Source organism: Phodopus roborovskii, unplaced genomic scaffold (genome assembly GCF_943737965.1).
Source record: "Phodopus roborovskii unplaced genomic scaffold, PHOROB, whole genome shotgun sequence".
Taxonomy (NCBI): domain Eukaryota; kingdom Metazoa; phylum Chordata; class Mammalia; order Rodentia; family Cricetidae; genus Phodopus; species Phodopus roborovskii.
In genome coordinates, this window is record NW_026126416.1 from 13,798,033 (window position 1) to 13,821,191 (window position 23,159).

Consider the following 23,159-nt stretch of genomic DNA (forward strand, 5'->3'; position numbering starts at 1 on the left):
TAATGGCAGTGCAAAGGACAAAAGCACACTTCACATATGTATGACACTGTCAAAGAATAATTTTTAAAACAGTAGGGCAGAAGCTAAGCTGGTAAATGCCTGTGGAGCTACAATGAGGGCCTGAGTTCAGATTCTAGAACCCATGTTCCAAAGCCCAGGCACAATGGCAGTTATTCAGTGCAGACAGCTGGTTTTCTGGAGTTCATTAGCTAGCCTGGTCTACAAAAGCTAGATCCTGGACAGGCTCCAAAGCAATAAAGAGAAACCCTGTCTTGAAAATCCAAAAAAAAAGAAAAAAAAAATAGAAAAAGACATGTCTCTAAATAAATGAATAAATTTTGGAAGCAATGGAGGAAAGACACATAAAGTCAGTCTCTGGCCCCAGGCAAGAACATACATGTGCACACACCCACATGAGCAAATCATTCCACCACCTATAACACACACACACACACAGACACACACACACAGACACACACACACACATTTAAAAATTGAAAGAAAAGAGACGAGAAGAAACTTCAAAGTGACTTGCATGAGGAGTAGAACCTATAGACTGATTGCAGAGGAACATTAAAGGAGAGAGAAATAACTTAAGATCTACTAAGATGTTTGAATTTTCATAATACTTCATTTATAGAGAAACAATTTTAAGTATACAAAAATCAAATAAGCTCTGGTCTTTGATGTGTTTTTAAAGTAGTCTTACCTTTTTGTTTTGGCAACAATGATTTGTCTACAATTTCTTTTCATTCCCTGGGAATTTCATTTTACTGGAGCTAGGTGGAGGCAGCTGGACACATGTTAGTAAACACTTTCTGAGAACAAAGTGTGGATGCCTAGGATGCATTTAAAAGCTGGCCTACAATCCAAGCTCTAGTGAGGCAGACACACACCACAAGCAAGCTGGCCAGCAAGACTGGTTAAATTGAACAATGGTTACATCAAGAGACCCTGCATCAGAAACACAGTAGTTAGCAACCAAGGAAGACACACAATAACAGGTTTTAGTGTTCACATACACATACACACAATTGCATGGGAACCTGCACACATGCTTCCACACTCAGGTGTATGTGCATGCATATTCTACACACATGAAACATATATACATGCAAACATACACACATGTAAACATTCGAATGTATACTACACATGCAAATGAAAAGCAACTATGTGGTGGTAAAACAAGCCCCATATCCAATTTAGACAAAAATTTAAAATGTTTTAATGGAGTACTTGGGAAATTTACCAATTGTATTTCCTTCACTTCATTTATGAATTCTAAGTCTTAAAGAAAAATTTGAGAAAGATTAAAGATGAAAAATACAAAGGGTGTTTTCGGGCTTTTTTTTTTTTCATTAATGTAACTATTTAATTACTACATACAGTGTTTAAACCCCATCAATTAGGACCTGTTTAAACTTTTGCCATGAGTCTTTAAAGTTCTCTGTCAAAACAGGCATTTGCTGAGAGAATTTACAGCTTCATATGTTAGCTGAGAATACTCTAAGGTAGCTTTAAATGAACAGAAAAGGGGAATACCCGGGCAAAGGAATGATGCTTCCCATTCACGTCCAATGATGAAAAGCTCACAGTCAACAAATAGGAGACCTCACAAGGACTCCACACAGCCTTTATCACAGCCTCACTCACCAGCCTTAGACCCACTTCAAAACCTTCAACTAAAAGAAACCCAGCATGGGAAGCTTGCCAATTCTCTTGCTTGCCAAGTTGGCAAAGCCCTGAAGGCTTGAATGGGCTTCTCGATGTATAAGATAAAAGCAGGCATTTGGAGCCTGTGAAACCTTCCTGGGCACGTACAGACCTTAGGTGAAATTCCATCATCTGCTTTTATTTGTGTGTGATGTTATGTATGCAGATGGCACAACTTAGGCCTCTAGTTGCAGGCATAGTTTTGCTAGGAAACCAGGATAGAAAAAAAAAATCTTAAACATGAATTAGGAAAGGCATTTCCGCTTCAAAGTTGCCCTTTTCCAGCTTTGATCTTTGCCTCTAACAGCTATATAAACGTAAGACAGGAGAGGACAAACTTGATTTCAGACAAGATTTTCTTCTGGAGCAGAATGTTGAATGTACTTGTGAAAAGGTGAAGAGCAGACCGGAGAGGAGGCAGGAAACATGGATTCTGAGCTGAGCTAAGTCCTTGCTTCTACCCTGCAAAGTTTTATCCATAGGTCTCCCTCCATTTCCACATGAGTAAACAATTAGGAGTCTCCTTTAATGATTTTAGTCCCCTCCCCCTACCTCCTGTACTTTCGGTCTAACCAGAATTTCTTTCATTGTGTGGCCTAATGTGGTCCAATGCTTCCTACACTCTCAGATCCTTGGAATCTCCCACTTTCATGGACATGTCAATTCCCCACACTGCATCTTCTCATTCCTTGATGGTGGACTCCCCCACCCCACCCCACCCCCATACTCTAAGAAACCTGTGCTTTCTTACTTGAGATAGCAGTCATGTCAACTGGGAATCAAAAGACATTGCTTACTAGAAAATTACTCTCAAAGTTCTCATTATATGTAATTTTTCTGTAGATACATCCTGTTTATACAAAAGAAAAATAGTGCCTATTGAGTCTGGCTAATTCAGTAGATGATGACCATACACAGACATGTTTGCTGTGCCTGTATATTTTCATTTCATCTCTGCCTCTACAAATCCCCTACCCTGGACATCCCTAAGAATTCCTGCCAACTCCAGGAGACTTTCTGTACCTGTACACTTTCTCACTAATGCGCCATCTCATTTCAAATACAGCTAGAATACTCAATTTAACTCCTCAGAACTATAATGAGTCTTAAATAATAAAGAGGATCAAAGAAACTAATTCTCTACAGTACAGGATGGCTCAACACTATGGGATCTACTCAATTGCTACCAATGACAGCATTCTGTCCCTAGCATGGTTAAATCAAACATACAGTAGCATACATAAAAGTTTTTGCTGTAGGTAAAAGTTAGTGACATGTACAATTTGTTTATTCTTTAAAATTATTTTTTACAAAGGAAACAGTTGCAATAATTGAAGTTGTCCTGTTTTACAAACCAAACTCAACAGTATTTAAGCCCTATGTGCATAGCTTGAAGTTTAACATAACTTGAGTTTCATGATGCAGTTATACACTGACCCAGAGAAATATTTAAGATTATCTATGATGAAGGGATCAAAAGCAATTTTTTGACTAAAAAATTCAAAAAGTCCATAAATACTTTTGTCAGATGGGGGGTAGTTACTATCCATAAAGAGTATATGCATAGCCATTATATCAAACCTGTTTCAAACATTCAATCTCAGTCTGTCCACCTTTATCTCACTCACCATCAAAACAGACTACCTGGATAATCAAATGTGTCATTGGCTCAAAGTAAAAAGTAGTTCCCTTAACAGGTAACCTTGGGTTCTCCTGTTCTGTATGGACAAAACATCCCAACGCTTGGTGCACAATCATGTTCATAGCTTGAATTATCTTCAGACAGACAAAAGATAGCCTCCTCCAACTGCAGCTCTGGACCTGATCCCAACAGCTTTACACTCCCTCCCATTCCCTTCATCCATCTTTCCTGGGACTTTATTGGTACTTATCCTCTAACTTTAGGATATCAAAAGCAAACTCTCTATTTTCAGAGTTTCTCCATGAGATTTATATGAACACAAATAATAACCAGAAAGGGACTTCTTTTAGGTTCCACTTCATGACTTCCAGAGGAACCTATGAAATAGTAAAATCAGATAAACGTTCTTTGTTTCCTCTTGGGGGGAAAAAAAACAGTGATGCAGACTGGATCGTCAGAAGAGGGTTAAGGAGGCACTCCTCCTCATCATCGTGTGCCTATCATAAACACAACCCAATTATAAGTTCTCCTGAGACAGGACACAACTTGCTCCAAATCATTACACCATTCCATCATTCCCATCATAATCTTGTAACTGGTCCAAATCATTCCCATTTGATGGCACTAAAATATTCAGAGAGGAGAATTTAAAAACTGGCAACAATTCTATCTCAGATTCCTTAAGGGGGTGAGATAAAGACATAAAAATAAGTATGTTTCCTTCCAAGTCATATGGCTTGTGAGGATAAACACTTAAATTTTCATGTTTATCAATCACAAAATATTTATATCTACATTTAGCAAAGATTTCCACAATGTCCTCTGAATAGCTGAATAACCAGAAACATTTTTCTTTTCTATATACTATTCTGTAATAACTAAGCTTAAACCTAAAGAGAAACTGTATGTAGTGATCACATCACATGCCTTGACCAAAGAAAAACTTTGAGTTCAAGCAGCTATCAGAAATCTACACAACTGAAATGCTACTGCAAAAATACTGGGAAATATACATTTCCTAAGGAAACCAATCTTCATTCTAGAATGGCCTAGATTTTCACATCAGGTACTTTAACAAAATATTAAGTATGAGGTTGAAGTTTTACATTTCTCTATTCATACTTGAATATTTGCTCTACTGTAATGGCATATACAGACTAAAATAATCAGAGAAGTCAGAGATCATTAGAATCAGAACTGAATATGACAGAATTCTAAGATTTTCATATTAATCAGGAACAGTAATAATAGGTGATAATTGTTCATTCCTAATAATGTGCCATGATTATTTAATTATTTCAACTGATTTACTTCATACACAACTTTGAGAAATAAGAAACACTTCACATAATATACACAATCTAATCATCATTTATTACATGGCTATTCTTCAATGGCTACATATTCTTAAGCATATTAAATAATTTAATAAATACTACCTACATTTTATTCATCTTTGAAGATCCCGATACTACTAAATACAAATACAATCATTTAACAGAAGATATTACAATTTGTCCCTGATCTAATGAGTAGTTTTATATACAAATTACAAATAAATAATGTTACAAATGAGAGTGATATTATCATTTCAATTCTAAGTTTATGTATAAACTGTGATAACAACAGAGGTAAGAAAGATACAGATTTGTTTTACACAAATTCACCAATTTTTGGCACAGATTGCTCAAAATATTTCATTTTGACTTGGCTATCTTTTCTTTTGCCCTTAACATTTCTAGTTTGTGACATCCTTTCTCTATTTTCTTGCTTAATCAATCATATGACTCACCTAAGAAATGTTCTACATGTGCCTAAGAACAAAGCCTACTTTGTAGTCACAGCCTGGACTATTTTATATGTGAAAGGAAGAATGGGTTGTTTAATCATATATTTTCAGTTTTTTGTTTTTTGGGTTTTTTTTTTGTTTTGTTTTGTTTTGTTTTTTATATCTTTCTGGTGCTATGTCTACACTAAATTGTTTATTTAGTTATTTAATGCTGAGCAAAGAATATACTCTCATGTCTATTATTAAGTTGTAAGTATTGCTATTGAGTAATCTGTTTCTCCTGTAAATTCTATTGTTTGGGCTCCACAAACTTAAGCTCTCATTAGATGTGCTTGAGTATTGCCAATTGTTACAGCTCATGGACAGTTGACCCTTTCAACATTATGAGCCATCCCTGTGTATTTATCCCCCAGCTCACCACTTTGGTATTTTTTATTTTATTTTATTTTATTTGTTTTGTTTTTTAAGACACGGTTTCTCAGTGTAACAGCTCTCTGTCCTGGAATTCTCTTTGTAGACCAGGCTAGCCTCAAACTCAGAGTCTGCTTTCTGCCTCCCAAGTGCTGGGATTAACAGCATCACCACCACTGCCAGCCCACTTTTTATTTCAAGTAATATATGTTTACTGAATGACTTTGTCTCATTAACTTAGCCAGACTGATTATTTTATAATTATTGTTTGTAGACATATTTTTATCACCTCATATTCAAATATTGGAACTTTTCAATCTAATATATGTTTTCACTAATATGTTTTTACATGGAAAATTTGTTGGATTTTTTTTCAAGGTTTGTACAGTCAAAGCATCTATATTATGATGGTCTGAACAGCTCACAAGCTGGGAAAGAGATCTACCACTGAGCTATATTACGACCTTTTTGCTTTTTATTTTGAGATAGGGGCTTAACAAAGTTCATAAACTCCCTGTCTCCCAAAGCTTTGCAATCCCAGGCCTGTGCAAGCAGCCAGCCTTGTGCTTTGTATGGGAGGCTTACCGTACTCACAGAGTAATTACTGCAACTATTCCCTTGGTCTTTAAACAGGTTCCTTTTAGTAAATACAGTTTATTATATTATTGCTAAAATGTTGTGAATCTTCATCATCTTAAGCTAATAATAATATCTGGGATTTCTCAATGACAGATTTTGTCTGCCCTTTTTATTGTTATATACCCAAGTGTATGTATATACATATGTAGCCTGAGATATTAGCCGAGCATTTCAAATTAATATAAGCCTCTGTGTGGTAATTTCGAAGCAGCTACTAGGATGGGAAAACTCCACCTATAGGGTTATGCTTCTAAAAACCAATGTTACTGATAAATTATGTTCTTTCTAACTATAAGAAAAACGAAACTTGGAGTTTTGGGACAATATTTTGGTCTATATCCTGCAAACTGACCTATTGGTGTGGACTTCATACCATATTTGTCAACAGACAGTGTTGTGTGCTCAGCCTTGAGAAAGTTGGACAGTTAGTATTTAACCTAATGAGGGCTTTTTATTCATTGTACTGCTTTGAGGTCTTGTTAAGTGGTTATTTTTATTTATTTTGTATCATATATATATATATATATATATATATATATATATATATATATATGCCTGAAGCAAAAGCAAAATTCTATGCATTCATTCTTGATAAAACAATTTTCCTCATCTTCTAAAAAATGCTGAATGTTAATGATGTCCTGGAGAATGCTCAATATGGATGATTTCCTAAGTTCTGACAATTTCATAGAGAATGCCCAATACTGACTATGTCCTATAAATGTCCAATACCAGTCATTTCGAAGAGAATGCCCAATAGAGAACCATTTTCTGGAGAATGCCTCATGATGACCATTTCCCAGATACATTTTTCTAGTTGTACATCTCCAACTCAATTATAGTCTCCATCCATGAGTTGTGAAGCTCAGGTAGATTATTATGATTATGATAAATGGATGTAGTACTAAAATGTCCTCTTAATTAAAATCTCTATACCCATAGTACACTTCATTAGAGAAGTTTCTTCATGGTGTGGACAATAGTTAACACAGAAACTCAAAATGGTCAGATTACAGAGAACAAGTGCTGATAGAGGACTCAGTCATAAACATGACATTTATATTATACTTCTCCCATAAGGCTTAGGAGCAATCCATCCCAGAAGAAGCAGAGATAAGGGAGTACTGGGGTGAAACAGAATCTCCTTTCTGGACATACATGACCACTGTGCTCATGAATTCATAGCAGCAACTGTCAGCTGCACACATTCAAGTCAGTCAATAGTCTAGCAAGGTGTGAGCTTCCCACCACACACTGAGGAACTATTGACAGTTGGTAGTATCCGATGGAGAGGCAATTTTCCTTAATGGTATGGCTTCTGGTAGGTCAACTACATTCCATTGAATGGCTGCACACCCAGGTTATATGTGCAACACAAGTAATAGAAAGATTTTTTTAAGTGCATGAAGTTGGGTTGGAGGGGGTAAAAAGGATTAAGAGGACCTGGAACAAGTGAGGGAAGTGGCTCTCAACCTATGGGTTGTGACCCCTTTGAGAGACACATATCAGACATCCTGGATATTAGATATTTCCATTTTATTCACAACACTATCAAAATTACAATTATAAAGTAGCAATGAAATAAATTTATGGTGGGGGGGGTCACTACAACATGAGGAACTGTATCAAAGGGTCATGGCATTAGGACGGTTGAAAACCACTGAGTTAGGGTAGGGGGTGGGAGGTGAATGTCAACAAAATACATTTTAAGAAATTCTAAAAGTGAATGAAAATATTTTTATTAAAAAAATGTACACAACAGGTATTCAAGCATCTTCAACTGGACACTGACCTCAGTAGACTGTAAATTGTCCAGGTCTCCTTTGCTGCTATTTGTATGGAAAATCAGGTGCCCAGTGAAGATACCAACTCTTCACTGCATCCTTCAAGGTTGACTGACTACCACCCTTCCTATACATTCTCCTGCTAGGTGCCTCCCCTCATAGTTCTCTAGACCTCACTGCCTGCTAATTATTTCTTTTCTGTTGGATTCCTTGTTCCTTCCTGGTGTCAAGTATGTGCTGGAACATGAAATAATGCTATTTTATTGGTCCTCTCCATTTACCTTAACCGATAGGCTCAGTGCAGTCTTACCCTGAAGCTATGTTTAGGTTTCCTCTTCCTAGCCTACCATATGTTACATGAAACTGGAATGGCCCTTTCTCAAGCATATAATTAGTTTATTATCTGAACATTTACATGTTTGAAATAAAGTTGCTTCAAAACACCTACTGCGTAGATGAAATGAACTGCTGCTAGAATGAGCATATATATATATATATATATATATATATATATATATATATATATATATATAAAATTCCTGGGCTTATTTGTGGGTAATTAACAATTATCTGTATTATCTTTCTATAAAAGAGAAACTCTCCTCTACCACATGTGGTTATTGTGAGCTTTGTTACCCCACAATTCCGGTTATTCCCCTTTATTTGAATACAGCATCACCATATCGTGCAATTATCCAGCACCTTTCATCTTTCATGCTTACACCATAATGATAATAATAATGACAACTGCAGTAACAACCATTTATCTAACACTTTGTATTTAAAAAACACTTTACAATGAGCAATTAGTTATTCCACCCCAGTGAAGTAGTTTGGTATCATTATAATCATCTTTCCAGAGGTGGAAACTAGCATGCAAAATAATGAATTTGTCTTAACTCATGAAAAAAAATTATCATCTTTGAGACAAATACAGAGCTGTAACAGTACATGCACTCGTGTTGGGGCTGTCCATGAGTGTTTGACTGGATCCCAGGGATCTCACTGGATTTGCTTTTACTGAGAACTGCCCAGATTAATCTGTCTGGGTATCCTATTGGACAGCTACAGTTTGGGAAGTAAATGAAGGAAGTGTCAAATAGTGGACAGTGCCTTAACAGTGTCAAAGGCATGAAAGTTTTGCTAGTTGTTTCCAAGGGAATTTCCCTACTTTGTGTTGCCAGGAAACTACATCAAATACAGTAAGCTGCAGGATGGTAGCATCTAGTTGTCCCAGAACACAATGGGCTCTAAGTAGAAATATTTTATCAGCACCAATGTTTCTCTCTATGTGCATAGAGTCAGTTTTCAGACACTCATGGGGATATGTGAAAGACATTTAAAATAGGAATTTAATAAAGTTCCCTTTTTATGGTTTTGAAGACATTGTACTTTAGCACAAATGCTCGAGTACTATGCAACATCTACTATGTGATCGATCAGGATATGTGTGTGTGTGTGTGTGTGTGTGTGTGTGTGTGTGTGTGTGTGTTGGTACTTGGTAGAGTACTTTGTAACTGTAAATCATTTGCTTTGAAATACTAACTTATACTTCTAGGAAGTTAGTTCCTATTCAGTTAGGCCAACACAGGAGTACATATGAAAGTTCAGGAGTCCAGGATTTTTGCTCAGGAATTCCTGCAACTAAAAAGATAGCTTTTGTTGTTTTTGATATTTTTAATATTTTTGTAATTTAAACTCCTATCTTAAGGTATCATTAATAATTTAATCACTTTATGGGTGAATTAATTAACTTTGTATTTTTTAAAGTTAATTATCTGAAATATACAAAAATAAAATACCTTTCAGTTATAAAATTAATTTAAAAGTTCAAATTGAAAAATAAAAATGATAATGAATTAAAAAAGAGAATACAGCTGAAGTATAAATACAGCAGGTTTTTATAAAATTAAAAACTATTTATACTAGTAATAATATGTCAATGATAGGCTGCTTAGATTAGTATACTAAAAGAAAAAAATTAGTCATAAAGTCAAACTATCTAAAAAGAATGCTGTAACTATGAACACTTGCCATTTGGTGAAACATGACTGAAGCATGCCTTTCTATGTGATCTGTGGAATTTAAACACCCTGTATTTAATTCTTCCACCTATACAAATACATATTGTTCTCTATATCTCTCATATTTAAAAAAATGTACTGTGAAATGTTATGTGAGTCTGTCTTTGCAAGTTCTTTCAAACATGAAAGATAATACAATGATTAAAAATAATTACTGTGAAATAACACCCCAACCTCAGGTTGACTACTTAAGTATTTTTTTTTTAAGGTTTGGGTTTTTTTTTTTTCATCAAAGAATTACTTAGATAAAGTAACTAACTTTCTAAAGCAAAATAGACAAAACTAAAATATCTAAGTATGTTGATAATCCAGGATGAAAAGCAGTGGTATTTTTTTCATTATCCATTATACTGTAAAAGTAGTCAGGGCCATTAAGATGAAAAAGAAACACACTGTTCTCGGGAAGTTTACCCCTATCAGGTGAACATTCACCCAGGGCTACAATGAGAAGGGGCATCTAATCTTCAATGGCACCCCAATCAACAGAGCTGATAGATCGGGAGTTCCCCTTAGAAAACAATTGGTTACACATACAGAAATACAAGTAACCTTATACACTTTAGTCTGTTCATAGTGAGATCATAGTGACAAGAGTGAGAGATGGGACAATCATTACAGTACAGGTCAGGGAAGACATATGAGTTAGTTCGAGACGCCTCTGGCCACCTTTCTTCACTAGTAAGAACATCTGTAAGCCCTTTGAACAAATGGCAGGCATGAGAAGGGCGGCTAGGTTAAGTGAACCTCCAACAGGCACTATATAAACTCATGTACAGTGAGGAGAAGCTGAGTTTGGAGAGGGTGAATAGATGATTGACGATATGGAGGTGAGGTGAGCATGTGCGGGCAGTCTGGGTTGATGACAGCCTCCAGAGCACACAGGTGGCTCTGGTGGTAGCTTCCTGCCAACACCACCAGCACCAGAGCTCCAGACACACTCACTGCATCTGGAATATCATTTTTGGACTATTGAGGGGAATGACTTAATCAAGGTCCACACAGAAGAACAATGAGAAGGCAGGCCAAATAAAAGCAAGACAGGATATCATATAATAGGAAGCACATCCAAGTGAGTTATCCTTCTCTGTCCATGGAAAAATACTATGCTTTAAAGCAAAACTCTTGTGGAAAGATCTCCCTGACCACTCCAAAATATTGACTTCTATTCCTGCTTCATTTGTCCTGTATGACAAATACCTTCTGTTCTTCAAATGCTTATTGTATAAATAAAATTTGACTGTGCTTAGTTTTAAGATTATTACATAATATAAAGACAGGTACAAAAGAGGTAACCAGTAGTTAGAAGGGAGGAAGGGAAGAAGAGAGGAAGGGAGGAAAAACACAAATAGGTTGAGGTACATGTGCAGGTGAATGTTTTGGGACCTGTCCTGGCTCCCGAGCTCTGTATCTTTCCTTCCTCCATCACATCTGGACCCTGTGATCTATTCTAGCAGACTTCACTACCTGCAGTGCCTAGGATCTATGCCACCAAAGGTAGTCTAAATTTAAACCTAAATGTGTATGTTTTAACAGCTCTGCCTTTCTTATAGCTCTGTTCCCTAATGTAAACAAAAATGCAAAACCCTCTTGGTTTCTCCTGCCATGCTGTTCTCCCAGGCTGGAGAGACTGTCACTATACCCCCAGGACAATGGCTGGGACATTCTACCTGCTGAGTACAGACCAGCTGGCAAACTCACTACCAACCACGCTTCACTCACCCCTGATGGACAGGCATCAATACCATACCCCACCCCCTGCAAACTGGCCTTGTTTCCTGGCTATTGGCCATTGTCCTAGATTTCTCCCAGCATGCCTGAGGCATAGACATACATGGAGGGTTACTGGTGAAAAAATACAAGAAACCAATGTAGGAATGTATGATGTACAAGGAAACACAGAACCAAGGTAGAGATTTTGAGCAATTTAAGTGATATGTGTATAGTATAACACACTAGCAGTATGGAAGGAAGATAACAGGACACTTACCCTCATGTAAATGTTTAACAAGCAATCCATGGGCTGACAAAATGACTCAACAAATAAAGTCACTCACTGTGCAAGCCTGTCAACAAGTTCCATCCACAAAAGCCACAATTGATAGAAGAGCATGTGTACTGACATGCATGTACCTAGATCTCATAAAACACACACACACACACACATACACACACACACACACACACACAAATAATAACCACAATAACACTAGTGGTAGTAGTGATACATACTTTAGTAAAGACTTAAACCATGAAAGTTGACTAACTCTATTATGACACACTTAAAGGCTATTGCTCTTTGGATTATAATTCTGGGTAGTATCCCAAATACTGTGTGAGAAAGCACTTCTCAGGTTAACTCTCCTGCCTTTTAGAGAAAGCATTAAATGTCCATTTAATGTAGATCAAAAGATGTACATCAGAGGAGTCCTTGGAACACTGGGGAGGATGTGAGAAATTATAATTATGCTAATAACTCTGCCATAGGAAAGTCTGCATTGAAAGGCTAATCAATAGTCAATACTGCACACATAGTTACCCAATAAATGTTAGTTGTGGAAATGGATGATGAACATTTGCATATATGAGTGTCTGTGTGAGGAAATAAATGTTGAGTGGGTGGAAATTCACAACCAGTATGTGACAGAAAATGATTATGGTTTCACTCCTCTCAGGCATGGGCTTGTTATTTACTTAACATGAGCTGTCTTGACATCCCAAATGGTCATTAGTGGCAAACCAGAATTAGGAATTTTCTACAGGTAAAACTGGTGAGCAAACTCAAAAAAGCTGCTACTAGCCTAGGACCACTGAATTTTGTTCCTAGATGGCATTAAAAAAAAAAAAAGAATTTGGGAATAGGTAAGTTCCAAAGAATGTGTCTTTTCATTCTAGGTAAGAGGCTTTCTGTGAATTTCATCACAGGCTGAGTGTTTAGTTTTCATTTGGCAATGCTTGCCTACTCTCAGAGGTTTTAAACATAACCTGGCATAGAATCCTCAAGAATCATGTACAGAGTTAGAATATTAATATAAATAAAAGTGTTTCACATGGAGATTTTTGTCATAGATGCAAAAATGATTAAAATGACAAAATCATGACACACACAAAAATAAAATCACTAATTTGCACTGTTAGAGAGTGTCAGTCAAAATGTCTTATATTATGCTTCAGGTGCTTTGGCAGACAAATACAGAAGAAAATCCCATAAACAGTTCTTTGAACTGGTCCAATCATCAAGCTCTGCTTTATGTTAATGATTGCATAAATGGAATAGACATCATCTAAAGCCACCAGTTATAAAATCTGTTCTTGTCTATTATATAACAGTCCTGATTGCACTGAGAAGTTAGTTTCTTAATTCTAGTTGTTTCTTCTTACTAATTGCAATTTGCCACAAAATTTAAGCTGTCTATGATGACTTCTTTTGTATTACGTGTTCCAAAATACCAGCACATAGAACCATATGCATACAAGACATCCTTCCTGCAGGTGGCTGAGTATGTATTGCAATGTTTTCTAAAACTGATTGGCCTTCAAACACAAGAAAAGACATGTGAATATGAGCATAACCCAAGGGTACCATAAGATGGTAAGGTACTTCTGCTCTGCACATTTGCTTTTTCTGTGTATGGACAGACTGTACTAATATCAGGGAACTGAATGAGAGGACCTTCAACACAGGCAGTGACAAAGATGATGCTTTTCTTTATTTTCATGGGTCTCAATTGATTATCTAAAAGAACACATAATGGTTGTTCTTTATTGGATAATTAGAAGCTGTTATTTATAAACATCAATAAGAGGATTTCAAAGATTTGTCATAGAATCAGAAAGTCAAAATTCAGTACAAAGAAAGCTCAGAATGGTCCTTAGGTTCAATGTTTGAATAAAACCTTCCACAAATCAAGTTTTATTTTTTGAGATATATAAATGAATTTAAATCTCTCGATGACTTGTTTTAAGGGGAAAATAGAGCCATCTTAAATACTTGTAATTTATCTTTATGGGATCACTGAGTTGCTAGATTTACAATTCAGAAATTGTAAATCATGACAAATTTGACAGCCATGTAGATGAAGACAATAAAATGTATACATTAGGGGCACAGAAAACTGAGTCGGTCTGTTTCTTCGAAAAATACCCAACTAAATGTCACACCATTGTTTAAATGTACCTTCTTTGGTAGGCTGGAAGAGCCATAAAAAAACCAAATGTAAAGCCAGTCACTACAGCCAGTTACTTTTCCTCATACCAGTTATGCACATGTGGATTTAAGCAAAGCAATTTGAGGACAGAAAAGTAATCATTATAGCAGGTGTATACACACAGCTCAAGGCTCACCTATGCTCCTTTCCCTCTCCAGTAACCAGAATAACTGTTTTTGATGAGCATATTGTTTCCTAAAAACAAAAACTACTAGGAATGCCAGGGATGGATATTTTACCAAATTCACTACAATGTGAAACTTACAAGAAATCTGCTTAAATATAAAAGAAAATTGGCTCATCCCTGAAGACACCTTTTTACAGTTTTTGCCTTTCTTATCCATCCTCATCTACACTTTACTTTTGATGGCTTAGAGGATCAGCAGCCTTCACAAACCCTGAGGTATTGAAATGGAAAGCTTGGAAGGAAAAACAGAAAGATGTTTGAGGCTTGATGACACCATGGATTATCAGGCAACCAATTCAGTCTATCTGCAGCACAAGTTCAGGTGAAATGCAAATGTATCTCTAATCTTTAAAGTGCAATTGTTTGGGGGTTCTTCTCCATTATGAGCAGCTAAAGTTATGTGAACTAATAAAATTGGCTGAGTCACTCTTTAGAAATAATTGAAAGCAATAAATGAATCATCTAACTAATTTGTTGCTATAAGTCGATAAATATACTAATGTAAACTCCACTTTAAAATTAAACTTTACCTATTAGTCACGTCTCCTAAAATACCAGTGTCTTGTAAGAAAGTCACTTCTATGAGCAATTTACCTTAAGAATATTTTCTTCTTACATTGTACCTGGCCAAGATGATGGAGGAGGATTACTAAGTCTCCAGCCCCTAAGGAAAAATTTCCCTTCTGAGTCTCTAAAAGTATAGTAAAATAGATGATGAAAAAAAGTTCTGTAGAGTTATATTTTCTGAAACAATTTGAGAAAGACAAACTAGACACTCATTAATCCCCTACTATTGTATATCATAACAGACAGTCTTGATAAGTCATCACAACACGTTAGGGAGGGAGTGTCACTCAGGTTGCATTTCAGGGAAGGTGTGGGGTATTAAGTAGCTCTTTCATGATGTTTGCACAATAACCAACTTCAATCCCACTCTCGCTCATCCTTTTATAGGACATGCACTAACATGTGAAAGCATAAGCAACACTTTCTACTTAGAAACAATTTTTTGTAATCATTCCAAATTCAGCAGTTACATTAAAATTGAACAATAGTGTTTTTAGCTCTAAATAAAATTTATACCAGAAACTTCTATTAAGGCCAGTACATTTTTTAAAAGCCTTGAAGTGATACATAGTCCTATCTACCACCTGCTGCCTGCATGAAAATGGCAACCCAGAACAAAACAGCAAGGGGAGAGGGAATGGGAAGGAGTGAGAGGCTAAGCCAACCCATGAATATCTGGATCTACTGAGAAAAGGACCCTATCTTAGTGCTTTCTCCCTTAGCGTATTGCACACACTGCAGCTACAAAAGCATTCTTATTCCCAACCTAAAAAGAGAACCATAGTTGCTGGGTTCTATCATAAAACATCCTGCAGCATGAGAATCTCTTCCTCTCCTTTTACTTTGAAGACTTTTGCTTTCTTCTCTTATCTAACACAAAAAGCATCAAAAGTAATTTCTCTTGTAGTTTTCCAAAGAAGTAGATGAAATATTAAGATCTCTAGACACAAAGTCATGAAAAGCAAAAGCAAGCAATTATGTTTAAAAAGAAAAGAAGGCAGAGCCTACAAACACACTGACACCTTAGCATTCCTATTAGCAGTGGCTCTCATCTGCTATGTTTGTGTTCATGTCAACAGATTATAGCCTATGTGTGTCCTTCACATCAAAAATGACAAGAATTTAAAAAAAGTTTTGAACATAAGAATAATTCTTCAAACCAAAGCATTTCTTATAAATGATTTTCTAGGACATTAGTTTTGTACTTGATAACTATAGCAAAAGTAGCTTGTTTGTAAGTATCGCAAAGCTTACTAATCATCTTCTGGTTAATGTAACAGAAATATATTTAAAGTTAAGCCAAATTCAGGACTTACCACCACCTCCTCCAAGAAGACTGGCATTTGCTGTTAGGAAAAGAAAAGAAAAGAATTTATACCTTAAAATATACTACTAACATAAATATAAAAATATGTATTTTCATACAAAGACAGACTTTATCTCTATTACACTATATTATGAAAATTAATGTTTTCCTATTTTATCTCCTTTATATAGTTATGTTCATATATATTATTGTAACAAAGTACATATTAAAAGCCTTTTATTTTCCATCTGTATCTAAATTGATCTGAGTTTTTCATTTTATGAAATGTAGATACAACAATGCAACTTAGGTAATTTCAATGATTTCAAAGGACAATGTAACAAAAAAAATATATGATAACTTAAATTAAATTAACCATCATCAAACAAAACAATCTCAGAAAAGTTTGCTGCAATAAAAAGAAGTCAAACTTTTACTAAAGCAAAAGATTTATAATTTTTTTTATAGAGACTCCATCTGGGAGAATGATAGAAATGTTAAATAGTGATACATGAATTCTCTCACCTACTTATTCAGAAATTCAGCCTATGTATTCCTGGAAGGCAAATATAAGATAGTTGCATGGAACTAACCTTAAATGGGATATTTGTATCATCAACTCTACGTGTAAGGCAATATTGTGAGAAGGGGGCAGAAAGAAAGCAAGAGGCAGAAGAGAGAGGGAGGCTGAGAAATGCCGTCTACTGGACAAGATACAGACATTGCAACCATGAACTCAGAACTGTAGGTGTCTTCTCTATGTCTGTACAAGAATGGACCTGACAGCCAGCATGGATGGAGGAGGGTGTCATCGGGGGCTATGTCCTTCATTGATGAAGCATTCATTGCAGACAGATTTAGATAGATGGGGAGTCATTGTCTTCAGTTGTGAACCCCCAGATGACCTTGAGACTCTGGTGGAGAGTTCCATGCAGTGGTCCCACAGATGTCCCTGATTAAACTAAATGGATCCCACATAAAACCAGAAGTCTGGAATCCAGGAAGGAGCTTGGGAAGGAGAAGGAGGGGAGAATAGGAATGGGGTTGAAATAAAAAAGTTCACATAGAGTAATCAGAATGCATTTTATATATACATAAGAAATAACCGAAGGACAAAATTAATAAAATGGAAAAGGGAAATGAAAAATATATTTGGGTTTCACTCAGGAAATAAAATTATGTAAAGGTTGCATTGCAGGCAATTGGTTGCAGTATTAACCAATGTTAAATTTCTGTTTATACAAACATAATAACCTTACAGAAGAATTCAACATACATTGCGTGGACTGAAGAGGTAGCTCCAATATTAGAAAATTACTCAAAATCAAGATGTCAATATACTGCATTGAGCTTACATATCACTGGCATTGTCTATGCATGTTTCAGAGAAGTTTTTAGCAGTATTATGAAAGCAGGTGGTAAGCAAAAGTTAACAAAAGATTAAATAAATTGTGTAGGAAAGAGAATCCTTTTGGTTGGATTTTTTTGTGTATATTCCATTAAATCATTCATTGTCATAACCTAAGAAAGGGATATGCTACTAGTCACTACATTAATGATTCAATCAAAAAATAATGATGGATCATGTAAAGGACATAGGCCCATATTCACAGGTCAATTGGACTAAGTGTTTGATGGTGTGCTAATTACCCTAACACTAAAGAGATGATCACCAAAATGCATAGAAAGCAAATGCCATGAAAGGTCCTTTTAATATGTCAGTATCAGATCATCAAACTCTGTCTCATGTGATCTTCCAAGTATAGAACTGTCTAACTATGGCTCTTACCTTCTCCTTAGTGCTTTTTCATACACACAAGCAGAAAAGAAGTAACACTAATCAACCAGAAACTGAACTCTCTTCAGATATCCTCCTATCTCTCACATTTCCAAACCCTTCAGGTGCCATACCCCCCCCTCAAAGAAGTGTGGTATTTACACAAACACTAACTAGAGCTTCATGTATTGCCACAGATCCAGCCTTGTGACTACTGAGAAGGTCGATTTGCTGCAGGGGCCTGAAAACAGTAGTAGGAATTCTCATTTGTCTCCTCCTCCCCGGTAGATGAATTCCAGGATCAACCCAATCTCTCGGTTACTCCAGCACCCCCCTCAAATCTTACTGCACTTATAAAGCCACATGTTATTTCACACACCTGCTTTCCACCCTGCTTGACTGAGAATTACTTTCCTGTCTGGGGGTTTTCCAGGCCCCTGACATTCCATCTGCTGCCTTCGAATTTTCACATATTCATTCATAAGAAAAGAATTTATTTCCAGCAATAAATAATAACAAAAATAAGCAATAGCTATTCACTGAACAAATCATGCTAAGCAGCACAATAATGTGTTGTAGTCTATTTTGGTCCATCATTCATCAATAATGGTGTAGGTGACATGTTTTGAGCCCTGCCCAAAGCACATCTGTTTAACCAGGCACTTGTCTAGTGGGTTAGTAGGAGTAGGTTTAAGATTTAGACTTCCTACCCTTGCCAAACATCAAGTCACTTTATGCCAATGTGTGCTCGTGTCTAGGTGAGTTTATCTGTTACAAAAATACAGAAGAAATTCTCTTCAGGAAAATTACCGAAAATAGGCAAAGTGACTTCTAATGTGACTTTGTCCCCACAAAGCCCCTTAATTACTATCCAACACTCACTAGGCAGACAAATTAATGTTTCTTCCATTTTAAGGAGATGAAAATGATTATGTGGGTTCAAAGTTATTTAACTTCTTAATTATTTCTAATAAATTAATACATATCCCAATTAAATAAAAAAACCTCCTTGAAAATAAGATCTGAACTTACTAGCTTGTTCTGCATCAAATAATTTCTAAATACATGTTTTAAATTTGAGATAATTGATGGCCTTAATCAATTCTCTTTTCATATAAGAAGTACTTGTTTGCTGAAGTACAGAAGTAACAATCTTTGGCCCTATTTATTATCTAATATCGAGGACTATAATAAAGCTCCTAAAGTATATTTGAAATTTTCACAATTAAATGCATATTAAATATGTTTTTATATCCATCAAATTGTCTTTCCAGAATGATTAGTGATCCTACTCTAGGCTTTTCCTAGAGTATCATGGTGGGCTGGCAGGGGACAGGACATAAAAGATTACAAACATAATGCCATTGTTCCAATAGTAAGATTTAAGAACTCTATTATGACCATACTCCCTAACCAGCAAATTTCAAATTACATAAAATAAAATGTCCAATTTATTATTGGGTAGGGAACAAAACTGAAGTTACAGTAGTAATTTCAAAGATTGAGTGGCTGCACAATTAACATGAACCATTCCAATTGAATGGATCTGTGTTTTCACACCAAACAAGATAACTTGTTTCAGTGAGATGACTAGTGTAGGTGTTTATTATATTAAAAATTGAATATAAATAAGAACAACTGTTGCTTGAAGCTAATTTTATAATGGCAAACATGGTAAACCTATATAGTAGATAGAAAAATAGATAGATGGATAGATAAAAATATAAATTAGATGTATGTATGTATATGTCTTATCTTGCTCTCTATTGCTGTGATAAAGATCATTACCAAAAGCAACTTGGAAAGGAAAAGCTTATTTGGCTTGTATGACCCAATAATCATGTCACTGAGGGAAATTTGGGGGGAGTTCAAAGCAGGAACCTGGAGGCAGGAACTAAAGCATAGATCTTGGAGGAGTGCTCCATACTGAATTTTCTACATGGCTTACTCAGCTTGCTTTCATATAACCTAGAACCTCTTGCCATTGGTGGTAGCATTCACACTGGTCTGTGCCCTCCCACATCTATCATCCTATAGGCCAGTCTAATGGAGGTATTTTCTCACCTGAGGTCCAGTCTTTCCAGACAACACTATGTTGTGTCAAGCAGAACACTATACAAATGATAAAATTTAATGTTTGTGGAAAATTTCTGTTCCTTTAAAACTCAAATTTAAGTTTGAATTAAACTTTCCCAATTGTACAGGTATAAATATTCATACTTAATGTATTAAACCAAAAACTCCAGGAAATTGTAGGCAGTCTTTTCTTGGGCCAATCATCCTAAGTAATAAAACATTATGAAAATATCCAATAACATATTACTTTATTTCGAAATAAAATTTATAGAATGCTACTTCCTTACTTTAAAAAAATGTTCCTAAATAATCCCTGTTGTGCATATTTCCTTTAGAGAAGATTATTGAAAAAGAAATTAAAATAGAAAAGCTAATAATCAAAGTTGTGGTACAAATAATAAAACCACAATTCAAAAGCCAAGCAACCTTGATTTTAATTCCGTATCAGTTACTACATAACTGAGTAACTTGAACAAGTCATCATTATCTCATTTATCTTCTATCAGAAAACAGAATCAATCAGGAAGGGCAAATAGGATTCAAATTGTCCCGACTGTAATCTTTCTCATTTGAGAAAGAACCTGGATAAAATGTACACCCAGTGGAAAGAGCACTGCTCATGATTTAAGGTTCTGGTCTGGGTGAGGGAGGGCAGCAACATTAACAGCACAACAGCTTGCTTGGACTTGTATTTCTGGATCCCAAGATTGCTCAGTATTGACTGCTTCTGTGTAATAAAGTCCTATAATAATAAAGTCCTGTGTAATAAAGTCTTATAATCTCAAACAACTGCTTACATTCCTTCTTTAGAGTAAGCGTATTCACTCTGTGTATCTTGTTATCATTTAGAGTAAGGGGCAGGGTACAGGCACTTGCTTGTGTTAGTCAATGAACAATTTGAGGTTTATTAATTCTCTCCTTCCTCTCTGTAGGTCCCTACAATCAAATTGAGGTAGTAAGGCTCAACTGTGGGCTTCTCCATCCACTGAACCATCTCAGCGACATGACTTTTTAAGGTTTTATTTATTTGTTTACTTGTTTATTTATGTGTGTGGATAGAATGTATGCATGTAGGGTCTGAGCATCATATGGGTGCCTGATGCACATGGAAGCCAGAAAAGGGTGTCAGATTCTCTGGAACTGAAGATATAAACAGCTGTTAACTGCCATTTGAGTGTTCGGGTCCTCTGGAAGAGTAGCCAGTAGCCAGTATTCTTAACCACCAAGCCATCTCTCCAGCCACAGCCGATTAAAAAAAAAAAAAAAAAAAAAAAAAAAAAGTGACTATTTCCTGAAGTTCATGAGTCTGAAAGAATTCAGTCTCTTCTCTCCATGATAATTATTTGTTTCTTGATTCATTTCTATCTCACCCTAAACTATATTGTCAAGCATGCAACAAGCTGTGAGACTAGTTTTTAAACATTGATCAAAAGTGTTTGTGCAGGGCTTTTGTTTGCTTTTCATCACATTATACCAAAAATTACACTTGTTTTCATCGGAACAGACCTGACCACCTAGCTCTGTTTATTTATTCTGATTTCTTATTACAATGGAGCACATGAGGTGTCAAATTTATTGTTGGCAACAACTTTCCCAGTAACTCTACTTAGAATACCAATTTTATTCACATATTATTACAAAAGAAATGCTATCCCTTATAATGACACGAATTTTATTTCCTATGCTTTGAAGTTCAAAGTAGGAAGTGCTAAAAAAAATATTAAAATCCCAAGCATGTGTCTGACTCTAGAACACATGCCTTCATATCAGGAGTGACCACCTCCACTGACAGCTGTGGAAATAGAAGTCCCACAGACAAATGCAGCCATCAGTTTGGCAACAGCCTTTGGTTCAGACTTTACTAGATTTACACCTTCCAAACAAATTCTCCAGAATGCCAGAGGTTAGGGGCAGCAGTATGATTTCCTGCTTCAAAGCTGACAAAGAGAAAATTAAGAATAGGCTTAAGTGCTTCTCATGTAGAAAGCAGGCATGGACACACAATGAACACCTTACATTTCATTCTTATTGCAGAAGTCAAAAGAACCATTGATTACTCCAGCATCTAATGGCTTGTGGAAGCTGGAACTCACCATGAAGCCAAAAGTACAACACAAAAGCCCCTAGTGTTGATTAAGAGGTGCAAAGGCACCAAGAATTGCAAGAGTTAGAATTATTAACAAAACCTAACAATGGGGAACAAAAGCACCCAGACTGCAGTGCATGGGAGGAGTTACAGCTGCCTGTTTTCACAGCTTTCCTCAGGCTGACTCTAAGTAGGTGCTCAGCAATTATGGAAAATTCTAAACTGACCCAATCCCTTCTTTAAAGAAAAAGGGGAGGGGGTAGTTGAAGAGATATTTCTCTAGGACCAGCCAATCAGGAGAACAAGCAGTAACATCAACTTGTATGTTTGCTAGTACTCACTATTACATGTGCAAGTATCCGTGTGTGTGTGTGTGTGTGTGTGCGTGTGTGCATGCGTGCACACATGCATACACAAGTGTTTGCACACCAAAGTTCAAAAGTGGCTACACAGGCAATATACATGCTATTTAATACCACTCCACAGAAGATCACTGATTTGATGATGAAGACAAAATGAGCACCAGCAGGCAATTCCTAACATTCCACAGCAAATGTAACTAACTCACAGTCAGGAAATGAAACATGTACGCTAGGTCTCATCCTCTTGACAGGATGTTCTGGATCAATTGTAATTTCAGTAATGATAATATTGGCTCAGTTACAAAAGCTGGATGACTTGAGTATCCCAATCTGGGGTTTTCCAAATAGAGAATGGACATCATTACTAAATGGGGTAGGGGAGGTTTGAGTTCAAATGTATTGTGGCTGCAATAATAAGGAAATCTGAAGAGTAGTTTTAACTTGTCTTTGACAAGAAAGGTTTTTGAATATAAACCAGCTTTCATTTGAAAACTGGTAGAAGTTATTATCTGAAAGCATATGACATAC

At 36.1% G+C, this 23,159-nt stretch overlaps 1 protein-coding gene across 1 annotated transcript in view; it reads right to left on the reverse strand.

The window, feature by feature from the left end:
- The window catches only part of Macrod2 (mono-ADP ribosylhydrolase 2), a 1,848,725-nt gene that overhangs the window by 1,432,315 nt on the left and 393,251 nt on the right, over positions 1 to 23,159 (reverse strand). Inside the window, exon 4 of the mRNA XM_051183276.1 lies at positions 16,341 to 16,370. Coding sequence (XP_051039233.1) covers positions 16,341 to 16,370 — 30 coding nt within the window. The remainder of the gene's footprint in view (positions 1 to 16,340; positions 16,371 to 23,159) is intronic.